This window comes from Ochlerotatus camptorhynchus, unplaced genomic scaffold (assembly GCF_037179485.1).
Source record: "Ochlerotatus camptorhynchus isolate MF236.1 unplaced genomic scaffold, CSIRO-AGI_Acam_v1.1 ptg000022l, whole genome shotgun sequence".
NCBI lineage: Eukaryota > Metazoa > Arthropoda > Insecta > Diptera > Culicidae > Ochlerotatus > Ochlerotatus camptorhynchus.
The window spans coordinates 333971-348322 of record NW_027040514.1 but is presented as its reverse complement, the minus strand read 5'-3'; the positions used below and the strand labels follow the sequence as shown (position 1 = coordinate 348322).

At 43.0% G+C, this 14352-nt stretch overlaps 1 protein-coding gene across 50 annotated transcripts in view; it reads left to right on the top strand.

The window, feature by feature from the left end:
- The window catches only part of para (paralytic), a 382611-nt gene that overhangs the window by 212729 nt on the left and 155530 nt on the right, over window positions 1-14352 (top strand). For all 50 annotated transcript variants that reach the window (XM_065226528.1, XM_065226876.1, XM_065226868.1 and 47 more), the window contains one exon: window positions 7915-8006. In XM_065226528.1, the coding sequence (XP_065082600.1) occupies window positions 7915-8006 (92 nt within the window). The remainder of the gene's footprint in view (window positions 1-7914; window positions 8007-14352) is intronic.

Genomic DNA, 14352 nt, shown 5'->3' with positions numbered 1-14352 from the left:
AGAGAATTCCTCCAGCAATCTTCAATGGATTCTTCAATTATCAATATTTTCTATAGTCTTCGTAAAATGACTCTAGAAATCCTCAAGAGATTGCTCAAGGAATCTACTATGAATACCCCAAGGAATTTTCAAGGAATTATCTCCAGGAATGTAAGGAATTGTCTATGAATCTTCAAGACATTCAAGTATGAATCTTCAATTAATCCCTCTAGATACCTTCAAGCAAGTTTCACGAAATTATTCTTGAAACCATCAGGATTTTATTTTTCATAAAATCTTGAGATACTCCCTTTAGATATCTTCAAGGAATTTCACTAGAAGTCTTCGTGACAGTTTCTTTCGGGATTTTCAATTAATTACTCAACGAATCTTCTATGAATTCCAATTCGAATTTCACAAATCTTCCCCTTAGAAAATCCTAGAACTTTTCAAGAATTTCCCCGTGAAATCTTTATAGATTTCTTAAGGGATTCCTCTCAGTTTTCAAAGAATTCCATCACAAATCTTCAATGGATTCGAATAGGAATCTTCAAGAAATTATTGTTTCATCATCATGAAATACCTCTACGAATTTTTAATGGATGATTCTAGATGTATTCAGGACATTTTTTAGGAATTCTTATTGAAACCAGTACGATTTTTTTTTAAATCTTGAAGTACAACATCTCCAAAGAAGTTTATCTAGAGATTCTCAATGAATTTCGCTATGAATCCTTTGACAATTCCTTTACTCCTCCCTCAAGGAAATCCTCAAAGAATTTCTCTATATATTTTCAAGGACTTCGTCGAGGAATCATTAAAGAATACCTCTAAGGATTTTCAAGGAATTGCTCCAGGAATATAAGGTGATCCTCCATCAAAAATCTTCTATGGATTCGGCTAGGAATCTTCAAGCCATTCCCCTAGAAATCATCAAGAAATGATTCTAGCAATCATGAATGAATGCCTCTACAAATCTCCAATTCTTCATTCTAGATATCGTCAAGAAATTATCAAGGAATTCTTCTTGAAGTCATTAGGATTTTGTGGTAATCACCCCAGGCACCATCAAGAGATTACTTTATAAATCCTCGTAGCAGTTTCTCAATGAATGTATCTCCGAATCTTTTACGAATTCCTATAAAAAACTCTCTACTTGTTTCTCATGGAAAACCACAATGAATTTCTCTAAAAATTGTCAACGAAGAGAAAGGAGGAATTTTTAAAGAATTCTACTAATTATTTTCCAGGAATTTCGCCAAGAATTTAAAGAACTCTCATAAGAATTCAATGGATTCCTCCAAGAATGAACAATGGATTCGTAAAGGAACCTTCAAGGAATTGCCCTAGGAATCTACATGGAATGGTTCGAGGAATTCCTCTACGAATATTTGAAAAAACTCCCTTAGCTATCTTCAAGAAATTTTCAGGGATTATTGAACTCTCCAGGATTCTTATCTAACATTTTCAAAACAAAAAATCCGTCCAAGAATCATCAAAAAATGTCTCTATAAACCTTCATGGAGTTCCTCTAAGGATCCTCAATAATTGCTTCTGTGAATTTTTAAGGAATTGCTCTTGAAAGTGTTCACTCTTTTTCATAGGAATTTTCAAAAACTACTCCTAGAAATCATCTCTAGAATCCTCCAATAGATTCCGTTATGAGTTTCTTTAAGAATCATCAAACAATTCTTCTGTAAATATTCAACGAATTCCTCGAAGTATCCTTCCAATTTCTCCAATGAATTATTCTAGCCTTAGAGAAATTCTTCTCCATTTTCTCAACGAATTCTTTAGAAGCCTCCGTATAATTCCTCTGGGGACTATCAATATCATCGATATCCCCTAGGAATTGTTCTAGGAATCGTCAATGAATTCTGGTAGGAATCTTCTAAGGATATTTCAGAATCCCCTCACGGAATTTTAAGAACTTTTCCAGAAATCTTCATGGCATTACTCTAGGAATCTTCAAAAACTTCTTCTAGAAATCATTTCTGGAATCCTGCAATGAATTCCTTTTGGAGTAATCTATGAATCATCAAGCAATTTATCTGTGAAAATTCAAGCAATTCATCTAGGTTTCTTCAAACCGCAAACTATTAGCCTTCGAGAAATTGTTCTAAAATTTATCGACTGATCTCTTCAGGAATTTTCAACGAATTTCTTTAGAAGTCTTCGTCAAATTTCTCTGATCCTCAATTATTTCATCTGGAAATCTTCAAGAGCTTTTTCTAGGAATCAGTAAGCAACTCTTCTAGAAATCTTTAAGGAATTCTTGTAAGAATTTTTTAAGGAATTCCTCCAGGAATTATCAAGGAATCTCCAGGGCATTTCTCTAGGAATCTTCGAAAGCTACTTCTAGAAATCATCCACAGAAACCTTCTATGCAATCCTTCTGTGAATGCTCAAGGAATTCCTCTAGGTATCTTCAAACTAAGGAATTCTTCTTGTAGCAGGGAATCGAACACAGTCACCTTCACCATAGTCTTGCTTAGTAGCTGCGTCTTAACCGACTGAGCTAAGAGAAGCCCAATCCCTTTTGAGTTCATATTCCTGCAAAAATCCAAGGATTTCTTCAAGGTATCTTTTAACCAAGGAATTTACCTTTGAGAAATCCTTCTAAAATTTTCAAAGAGAACCACCAGAAACCTTCAAGGAATTTCTCTAGAAGTCTTCATGAAATTTCTCTGGAGATCATCATTGAATAAATTTGGATATCTTCAAGGGATTGTTCTAGGAATCACTAAGGAACTCGTCTAGAAATCTTCAATTCTTGTAAGAATTTTTAAGGAATTTCTCCAGGAATCTACAAGGAATTTTCACTAGATATCTTCAAATCAAAGAAATCCTCTAGCCTTCGGGAAATTCTACTAAAATTTTTCATTGAATCTCCCCAGGAGTCTTCAACAAATATCTCCAGAATTTCTCTAGAAGCCTTCGTGAAATCCCTCTGGAAATCTTCAAGGGATTGTTCTAGGAATCTTTACATGAACTCTTCTAGGAATTTTAAGGAATTCATCCAGGAATCTTCAATGGATTCTGCAAGGAATCTTCAGTTCTTTTCATATGACTTTTCAAAAACTGCTTCTAGAAATCATCACTAGAATCTAGAAACATTAATTCCTTAGAATTGTCAGACAATTCCTCTGCAAATCTTCAAAGAATTCCTCCAAGTATCTTCAAACCGAAGAATTATTCTAACCTTCGAGAAATTCTTATCAAATTTCTCAACGAATTTCTATAGAAGTCTTCGTACAATGGGGATCATCAATATCATGGATATCCTCTAGAAACTGTTCTAGGAGTCTTTAATGAAACCTTGTAGGAATCTTCTAAGGATTTCTTAGAAATTCGTCACGGAATTTGAAGGATTCTTCAAGGAATCTTCCAATGATTCTACGAGGAATCTTCATGGCATCACTCTAAGAATCTTCAAAAACTTCTTCTAGAAATTATTTCTTGAAACATCCAATGATTTCCTTTAGGAGTAAGCTATGAATCATCAAGCAATTTCTCTGTGAAAGTTCAAGCAATTCATCTAGGTTTCTTCAAACCGCAAACTACTAGCTTTCGAAAAATTGTTCTAAAATTGTTCAACGAATCTCTTCAGGAATTTTCAACGGATTTCTTTAGAAGCCTTCGTGGAATTCTTTTGTTTGTCAATTATTTCATCTGGAAATCTTCACGAGCTTTTTCTAGGAATCAGTAAGCAATTCTTCTAGACATCTTGAAGGAATTCTTGTAAGAATTTTTAAGGAATTCCTCCAGGATTTATCAAGGAATCTTTAGGAGTCATCAAGTAATCCCTCTGTGAATGTTCAAGGAATTCCTCTAGGTATCTTCATACTAAGGAATTCTTCTTGTAGCCGGGAATCGAGCCCAGTCACCTTCACCGTGGTCTTGCTTAGTAGCTGCGCCTTTACTGACTGAGCTAAGGAAGGCCCAATCTAGAAATCTCTTATGAATTCCTATTCCTGCAAAATTCTAAGGATTTCTTCAAGATATCATCTAACTAAGGAATTCACCTTTAAGAAATTCTTCTAAAATTTTCAAAGAGAACCACCAGAAATCTTCAAGAAATTTAAATTCCGCTGTGAAATCCTCAATAAATTTATAAGTACATCTCAAAGGGTTTGTTCTTTTAAGTATTCCTGTACTACCGTTATACGCATAAATGGCCCACAATCTTTAAATATTGCCAAGTATGGGTCAGTTATGTATGTGATTAACGGCAGTCCAAGAACCTTCAAAGGATTCTACTGGAAATTCCTCTGAGAATTGCTATGGAAAGCTCCTTTGAATTCCAAGGGATTCTTTTAAGAATTTAAGAATCTACTCCAAGAGCCATCAATGGATTCTTCTTGGAATCTTCAAGGTGTTCCCCGGAGAATTTTCAAAGAATGCTCCTAGAAATCTTACAAGAAATCCTCAAGGAATCATCAAGTAATTCCTCTGCGAATCATCAAGGAATTCTTCTAGGGCATCGATTCTCAACGTAGCCCCTCCATGCGATCAAACTCGCTCTGCATCGCTTCTTTGTATGTGCTTTTCGATTAGTGGGGGTTCACGTACCTTCGGTTGAAAAACGAAGCTCTACGGAGCTGTTCATAAATTATGTAGATATTTGACGGAGGGGGTCAGCGAGTCTCTACGGCCGCTACCAATCGGTATGCCTGCCTTTCTACACAAAGGAACAAGGTTTCTATCCCTAAAAAAAACTGTCTACGTTGTTTATGTACGTGCTAGAATTTCTTACCTAGATACCTTGCCCAAAATTTTTTATAGATATTTTGAAAAAAAACCCTTCTAAAATTAATCAAGGAATTCATTAAGGAACCTTCAAGGAATTCTTTTTTTCCTTTGTTCGGGATCTAACACCACTGCGATCAGTTATTTGATCTATTGTAGTATATCCCGTGTGCTTAGTTTAGTGCATGTCGTATTACTCCACCACTATTGAGAAATGATGAAGTATTCGATTTTTTTACAGTTGTCATTCTTGCATTTATCGCAAGGATCCGACTCTAATTGAAAGGTTCCGCTTTTTATACCCTTCGGAGTGTTGAAACACCCTCCAAGGGCGCGCCCCTTTGTCAGTCAAAATTGGATTCCTTAGCAACAAAATTAAGGAATAACACCGATAATGACCAGGCATCAGAACCCTAGTCTTGACCACTTCAAACTAGAGAACAAAGCATAGAAGATTAGGAATCACATAGATGAAGACTAACTAACTCATTTTTTCCTTGTTACAAGATCATCCTCGGTGGACAAAGCCGAGTCTTGTCACTATCAACAAGGCATAAAAAGTAACAAGGACTAAGATGTGTTCGTTGGATTACTGAAAAATCATGTTCTCCTAGTTTGAAGTAGTCAGGACTAGGAATCGGTGGTAGATCTTACATCCCGTAACGTACCACGAAAAGATGATCTACCCACGTTACGGGGCAGGGGCAGGAATCCTTCTAGGCTTCATGAGGAAAATCTTCAAAGATTTTTGAAAGTATTCATTGAGCAATTTTCTTATTATTCTTGAAATAATTTCTCATAGATTTTTCCCAGAATACTATAAATCTTCCATGAATCTGCAAGAAATCCGTTCAAATGTTGTCTCCTAAAATTTCCTGAGAATCCCTCTCACTGTGTTATTCAAATGGGAGCTGGGAACCCGGGATTTTGACGAACATTTCTTGAACATTTTCAACATCCGATAAAGCATTGATGCATAAATATTGAGCCAAAAAAAAAATTTCATTTTCTGCCATCAAATAAAATTTTCTAGCCGTTGTCATCCTCCCCAATCGCGATGAAAAACAACTCCACTAAAGTTTTAAAATGTGAAACAAAGTAAATAGTTGCCGCGCACCAAGTGAACCTAACCCCCTAATCATAAGCCCTCGCTAGAGAGGAACAACAGGGACTGCAGGGGAGCTCAACTGCAAAAAATATTGTCGCTAAACATGCGATGCAATATGTTGAAAAGCTCAACGAATGGAAAATAACCTTCCACTCCCCCCACCCCCCCGCTTTCCCCTTCCAACGGTGCCAATTTTCCACAGTGAATGTCGCAATAACATCGGCATAAGCACCATTTTGCCTTGCTGTTGTTGTCGACTTCCCAGTGCAGGTGACCCGATGATCATTACGTTGATGATGTTCGTCGTTGGAAGCTACAGTGTTGCACCCGCCCAGGTTTTTTCGTTTGGTGTTCTATTCCGGTTATGGTCGATTTGGTAAATTTTTATTCGACGATTGGTGGTATCACGCAAATATCGCTGGTCGTGCTTCATAAACACATTGTCTTAATTCGTCATGCTGCGGTTCGGGGAAGTCACGTACGGGGTGCGTTCTTAGCCCGAAAAAAAAATGCTGTCACGATAAGCCACCTCCCGTGGGAAATTGTTCCAACCCTTGTGTGTAGGCCACCAAACTACCCACATTCAGACGGAGCGTTCAGGCATATAAAACAAGCCCTTCCTTCTTCGCAGCGCATTGACGACACATCAACTATAATGATAATAAAAACACCAACCCCATGAGGAGTCCAACCGACACGACGATGGGGTGAATCATTGCATTTGCCACGGCAGAATGGCACAAGTGAATGTTCACTTCTTGTGTGTACGAGTATTATAAATTTAGCGCAGGACAGGTAGCACTGGTGGGAGATAGCTGATGCGGTGGACACCAGTTAGACATACAGCGGAACTCCTTTTCTAGGTTGATACTGTCACGTTAGGCGATGGGACCTCACTTGGGACTCCGGGCACGGTGGGAATAGCTGCTATTAGCAAATGGCATTTTAATACGAGGAAAGGCTCCAAATACGCTTTCAAGAATCCGATGATCAATAAGGTTCCCCGATCATCCAAATGTCAACCTCACGGTGTCTCAAGATCGTCCTGACTTACTTTCTCAAGAAAATACTCTTTTTTTAAATTCCTATAATTCCTGACAAATTTTCCGCCATTTGTGGAACAAGCTCAGTTTTCAAAAACTCCCACAGTTTCAAGAGGAATCTCGAGAAGATTTGAAAATAATTGCATAACGTTTTCCCACTATTCAATACCGCATCAAAGCAGAACAAACACAGTGTCCCAGTGTGTGCTTATCTTGTCCGACTTGTTTCCTTCTATTTGCAAAAGCCTCTCATCACGCAGTCAACAGTTTTCCACTTTTCTAAACCAACCGTAGCAAATGTATGGAATAAACAATAATTGCGAATGAGTGTTCAACCACATTTTTTTCCCCCACCGGCAACAACGGCCTGACAAGAGTTGAATTGAATCCTTCGCTCTCATCCTGGACCCTGCCAGCTACCTACCACAACTGGGAACAGTAGCATTCACAGCACCCGACCTACATTCACATACACACGCACGTTCAGAGGATAGGGGGCATCAGTCATCGTCACACTCACTGCCGACCGTCCACCCACAACCCGCCGGAGCACTTGTAGACGAAGGAAAATATTACAAGTACTATCATTAATGCTTCCTTCCGTAGCATGGCAGTAGGCGACGTTGTGGACCTACGACGGAAATACGACGGTTTAATGGTTACAATCATCCTTCTTCCTCTTTGCTGCATTCATTCCGTCACAGGACACTCCGGCGGCAATCGTCATTATGTCGTCAAGTCTAAAATAATCAGCGCTTCATACCCATCCTGGTGCCAAACTTACACAATTTCACCGCTGAAAAAACAAATCGAGTCGCACTTCATGGGCACGACTCTTTCCCATTCAGTCACTCACACACACACACCCATGACATAGCATTGATTAAAATTAAAAGCAACGAAAGCGAACCTTCCGAATGACCTATTCTAATCAATTTTCTTTTTCTTTTCGTCTTTTTGTCCTCCTCCACCATCCCGTGATCTGTGGTGGAAATTGTCACGACGATCGTCAACTCGCTTGGGCCCAACCAACAGATATGTAACTATGGGTATAGATTTGGGTAATCTCGCTGCATTGAGAACATTCAGGGTACTACGAGCTCTCAAAACAGTGGCCATCGTTCCAGGTGAGTACAATTCTTGCGTAATTTTGGCAGCTCCTTGGGTTGCGTCCTGTGATTTACTTCGATTTAATGCGTTGATGCGATAATTGGATGGAGATAAATATTTGTAGGTAATTAATTTGCAAATGGTTAAATTAAAACATCACCTATTAATTTGGAATACTAATATAACGGCTTCTATGAGGAGGTCCCAGATCTACTTGCCTGACTGGCACCATCTTCTAGAGAAGGAGATTTAATATTTCAGATGTAGAGGGAAGAACAGTGCATAACGTAGCCCTGGGGTAAAATGACCCCGCGCGGTTTTTCGTTGCTTTCCATTACTAACTCTGGAATTTTATGTGACGAAATGTTAGTAAGTACTATCAATGCTGCACGTTAAATTCACGAATTTATAATGGTAAAACCAGTGCTGATGAAAATAATTTCTTAAGCACTCAAATTAGCTGAAAGTCAAGGCAATCTTAAAAGATAAACCTGCATCAATTTAGGTTATGACATGACAACATGATCAAGTCTGTAACTCTACTATCTGTATCCCGGTAAAAAAGCTCAGTAGCAAGTAACCTCTCGAGCTGTGTCTCAAGGTCGGCTTGCTACTGGGTAATCTGAAGGGGCTTCGCGATCAACATATGCAGCACTGTCACCTGACTAAAGGCTATGAAAAGTGTTAGCGACACAGTAATCAAAGGGTGTATACTAATTATTTCAACCTCGCAACTTCGAAGTCGTAGTACTGTAGGAACTTTGCTGGACGGGACAAAAGGTATGGAAAAGCGGGCAACGATGCGTGACCTTTGCAGCCTCTTCGAAGTACCTTTTTCTCCCGCAAAGATATCCACAAAGACACCTGGAGATCACCTGACTAACACACAGAAAACCAAATCGATCACGTTCTAATCGACGGGAAATTCTTCTCGGACATTATCAACGTCCGCACGTACCGCAGTGCGAACATAGATTTGGACCACTACCTAGTATCAGTATGCATGCGCTCAAAGCTCTAGACGGTGCGCAACAGTCGAACGCCGCAACACAACATTAAGCAATTACGGGACGCCGAATTTTCCCAGGATTACGCGCAGCAACTGGAAGCTGCACTACCCACGGAAGAGCAGCTGGCGCAGCTTCTCTTTTGTTTTTTATATACAGGGGGAATCTGCTCACAGACACCTCAGGGTGTGGGGAACGGAGAACCGATCCATTAAACCTTACCCTGTGCGCTTGGCCCTTGACCTCCCCGGAACCGCCCGAAGGCATTACTTCGTGGGAGGGGCCGCTGTAGCGCTATGGCGCCTCTCTAGCAATACTCTAACGATCTAGTCGGGCAGTAGGTAACTGCTGCTCGGCTCGCCACTGTCGTTGTAATACCGAAACTATGTGGGTGACCGCGCTCCAGTTCTCGGTGGTACCACACATCCTATGAACGATGTTATGCGGACTGGTATCCACTCCGCATATCGCTAGCATAGCGCTCGATACTGGCTCGAAACGTGGACAGGCCAACACGACGTGTTCGGCGGTCTCCTCGACACCAGCACATGTGGGGCAGATGGGAGTACTTGCATGTCCGAACCTATGCAGGTAGCTCCTAAAGCAGCCATGGCCTGACAGGAACTGTGTCAGGTGGAAGTTTACTTCCCCATGGCGCCTGTTGACCCAGCTTGATACGGAAGGTATCAAGCGGTAAGTCCACCTCCCCTTTGTGGAGTTTTCCCACTCCGATTGCCATCTCGCGGTCGACACAACTCGCGCGTTGTTGTGCACCCCTCGAACGGTCCTCGCGTCATAGCACACCACATCCTCCTTAATGATAAGGCTGATTGGCATCATCCCTGCTATGACACAGACGGCCTCTCTCGAGATAGTGCGGTATGCACTGGCCACCCTCAAGCACATAAGCCTGTGTGTACTCTCTAATTTCTGCCTGTGGCAGTCAATATCCAGTACCGCAGCCCACGCAGGGCCGCCGTATCTGAGGATAGATACTACGACCCCAGCGAGGAGCCTGCGCTTACTGGCATTCACTGCCGAGCTGTTTGACATCATACGGGATAATGCCCCCACAGCCATAGACGCTCTCTTGCAGGCGTACTCGACGTGGCAGCCGAAGCTGAGCTTATCGTCGAGCATGACCCCTAAGAGTTTTAGAGAGCGCACAGACCTAATTGTGCTTCCGCCGACTGTCAACGTCGCATGCTGTACTGACATGCGATTGTTGACTACGACCACTTCCGTCTTGTGATGGGCGAGCTCCAGTTTCCTGGTTCTCATCCATTCCTCCACAAGCCTGACGCAGTGGGCCGCTGTCAGCTCTACCTCCTCGAGGGATTCCCCGCAGACTACCAGCGTGACATCGTCGGCAAAACCTACAATATTCACGCCTACCAGGAATTTTATCCTCAACAGTCCATCGTACATGACGTTCCATAACACCGGGCCCTGGATGGTGCCTTGTGGCACTCCTGCGGTGACTCTAACGCATTTTTCGCCATCTTCTGTGTCGTACGTCAACACACGATTCTGGAAGTAGCTTTCCAGAATCTTATACAGCCCTCCGGGAATTTGTAGCTGGTGTAGCGAGCGGGCTATCGCCCCCCAGCACGCGCTGTTGAACGCGTTCTTCACGTCTAAGGTTAGCACCGCGCAGTAGCGAATGCCCCTTCGTTTCCGATGGACCACCTCGGAACCCGTACTGGCTGCTTGACAGGCCGTCTACACCTTCGGTGTAGGCCGACAGTCTGTTGAGGATGACCCTCTCAAGCAGTTTCCCAGTGGTGTCCAGCAAACAGATGGGTCTGTATGCTGACGGGTCCCCAGGGGGTTTTCCTGGCTTCGGAAGCAGCACCAGCTTCTGCCGCTTCCACGCATCTGGGAAGACGCCTACGTCCAGACAAGTCTGAAAAACAGAACGGAACATGTCTGGATTTTCCGCAACGGCCGCCCTCAGAGCCACAACCGGGATCCCATCTGGGCCCGGGGCCTTGCCCACCACCACCAAGTTCACTGTTCGTCACTCTAGACACTTCTCCCTGATCAGCGCCTGGGATCCGCGGCCAGGAGTCTACGTCCCTACGCGGGAACAGGAACCCAATGATCGGAGCCAGTACCGCTGGTGATCTCTCCGGGGGTGCCGTCACGCCGCGGGCTTCTCTTGAAGATGGCTGAACGCAGTACTGCTGCAGCGGCACTAGGTACTGCGATCCCGGACCGAAGAAATGACTGATTTGACGGCGAATACAAACTGTTAGTAGAGGAGAAGAATGCAGCAAGGGCGAGAATGCTGCAACACCGCACGAAATTGAATATGGAGCAATACAGACAAGCGCGGAACAGACAAAACTCTAAACTATTGCTCGCTAGTTAGATCAATTCTTGAATTTGCTTCTGCCGTCTGGTCTCCGTACGATGCTGTGTGGATTTCACGAATCGAATCAGTGCAGCGGAAATTTGTGATATGTTACTCATTACGACTACCACCCTACGCGCACCGCTGTGCGCTGCTTAGTATTGAACCGCTAGTGGATAGACGCAAGTTCAGCCAAGCTATCTAAAGAGCCAAAATTTTACGCTCCGAAATAGACTGCCCTGCATTGCTGAGTCAGCTTAATATCTACGCCCCTGAACGAGTGCTGTGATCTGGACAGCTATTGCGCCAGCCAACGAGACGAACACAGTACGGATCCAACAATCCCATCGATTCGATAAGTCGAAGACTCCAAGACAATTACAGCTTGTTTGACTTCAATATCTCTACCAACGTCTTTCGAAACAGCCTACGGATTCGACCAGAATGATTTTGTTTTTTTCTGTACAACGTGTTAAAGTTTTTTTTTTTAGTTAAGTTTTATTCATTAAGACCACGATGTCAGATGGATTTATATAATAAAAACAAATACAAATACAAATACAAAACTCGTTTTTCCGAAGGAAGAAGCGTCAGCAGGAAGACCGAGATCGCAAGGCGATGGAAAATCTGTACCGCGTAAATGACACACGGAAGTTCTACGAGAAGCTAAATAGTTCGCGCAAAGGCTACGTGCCGCAAGCCGATATGGCAAGGACTTGGACGTTAACTTTCTCACGTACGACTGTGAGGTGATTGAGAGGTGGAAGCAGTACTATGACGAGCACCTCAACGGTGGAGCAGCAGAAAATGAAGGTGGCGCAGCAACAGGCCTTGGAGTACGCGCAGAAAACGACAGGCTACCGGCCCCTGATCTTCAAGAAATTGAGGAGGAGATCGGTCAGCTGAAGAACAACAAAGCAACTGGTTTAGATCAACTACCGCTGCACTGGGTAACAGCCAAGATTTGGAAGGAGGAGATATTACCGGAGGAGTGGATGGAAGGTGTCGTATTCCAAATCTACAAAAAGGACGACAAGTTGGATTGCTGCAACTACCGCGCGATCACACTGCTGAGCACCGCCTGCAAGGTACTCTCCCAAATTCCATGCCGTCGCAAGAGAGTTCGTGGGGCAATACCAGGCGGGATTCATGGGTTCCCGTGCTACCACGGACGCAGAAATGCCGCGAATACAACGTGCCCACACATCATTTGTTCATCGATTTCCAATCCGCATACGACACAATCGATCGAGATCAGCTATGGCAGATTATGCACCAGTACGGATTTCCGGATGAACTGACGCGAATGGTCAAGGCGACGATGCATCGAGTGATGTACGTTGTTCGAGTATCGGGGACACTCTCCGAGTCCCTTTGAATCTCGAAGGAGGTTACGGCAAGGTGATGGAGTTTCGTGTCTGCTATTCAACACCGCGTTAGAAGGTGTGATCAGAAGAGCTGGGATAGACACGAGTTGCACGATCTTCAGGAAGTCCATCCAGCTTCTTGGCTTCGCCGATGACATCAACATCATGGCACGGAACTTTGAGACGATGGCGGAAACGTACATCAGACTGAAGGCTGAAGCTAGGCGGATTGGACTTGCCATCATCGCATCAAAGACAAAATACATGAAAGGAAGAGGTTCTAGGGAAGAAAATGTTAGCCTTTCACCCCGAGTTCAGATTGGCGGTGACGAAATCGAGGTGGTCGACGAGTTCGTGTATTTGAGCTCTCTGGTGACCGCCGAAAATGATACCAGCAGAGAAATTCAGGGAATCGTGCCTACTTTCGACTCCGGAGGACGATCCGGTCGAATAATATTCGCCGCCGCACGAAATTGACTGTATACAAGACGCTGATTAGACCTGGACTATGCTCGTGGAGGAACAACGCGCCCTTGGTGTTTTCGAATGGAAGGTGTTGCGTACCATTTACGGTGGAGTGCAGATGGATGGCGGAACTTGGAGGAGGCGAATGAACCACGAATTGCACCAGCTGCTAGGAGAACCATCCATCGTCCACATTGCCATAATTGGGCGACTACGGTGGGCTGGGCACGTCGTAAGAATTTCGCACGACGACCCAGTGAAAATGGTTCTAGAAAGTGACCCAACAGGAACAAGAAGAAGGTGCACGCAGTGGGCAAGCTGGATCGACCAAGTAGAAGGCGAGCTGCGAACCCTTCGCAGACTACGAGGCTGGCGAAGTGTGGTCATGGGTCGAGGCCTTAGTCTGATTGGTAAGGTAAGTATACTAATTATTTATTATGAAAAGCTATAGGATTAGTTTTCTAAAAGAACTACTATTGAATTCTATGGGTGTACAGAGGGTTTTTACTATGGGGGTTTAACGTATCGGTACTGAACTGCTGCCGTTGATTCTGCTCTGCCGAAAGACTACTCTGCCGATGTGCCAGCGCTGTTTGTCCATATCCAGAAGCACACATACCCAACGACCACATTAAATGCTCTCCAGAGTTGTAATGTTGTAACCAAACCACCGACAAACCGACATGAGTGACCATAGCAAAAACAATAAAATTTCTGACCAAAGCACACTACTGACATCTGGCTCCGTATTCCCGGTAAATATTTAGCTAAGCCATGAACCCGCATGCAAAAGCTATGAATTGGTTCATGTCTGATCTATTCTGACAAATTATTTTTATCTAGATCAAAAAATCCTATGGTTTTGACAGTACGGATCACGGCACATTTAAATCGGCCGTTTACGATTTTCGGGCATAAGTTGGAATGAAGTGTCATGTCGGTTTGTCGGTGACCAAACTTGGAAGCAGGGGTGCAAGATATTTCGATCGATTCTCTTCATCAACTTTCTCTTTGAAAAAAAATACTACAAATTTGGTACGCCTACAATTCAAAAACGGAAAACGTTAAGATAATAGATGATCGATCAATTAAAATAACTAAATGCTCTTCACATTTGTTCCATCCACTAGTGGTCCTACGTCAAGCTTCCGCTCGTGCCGCTAGGCAC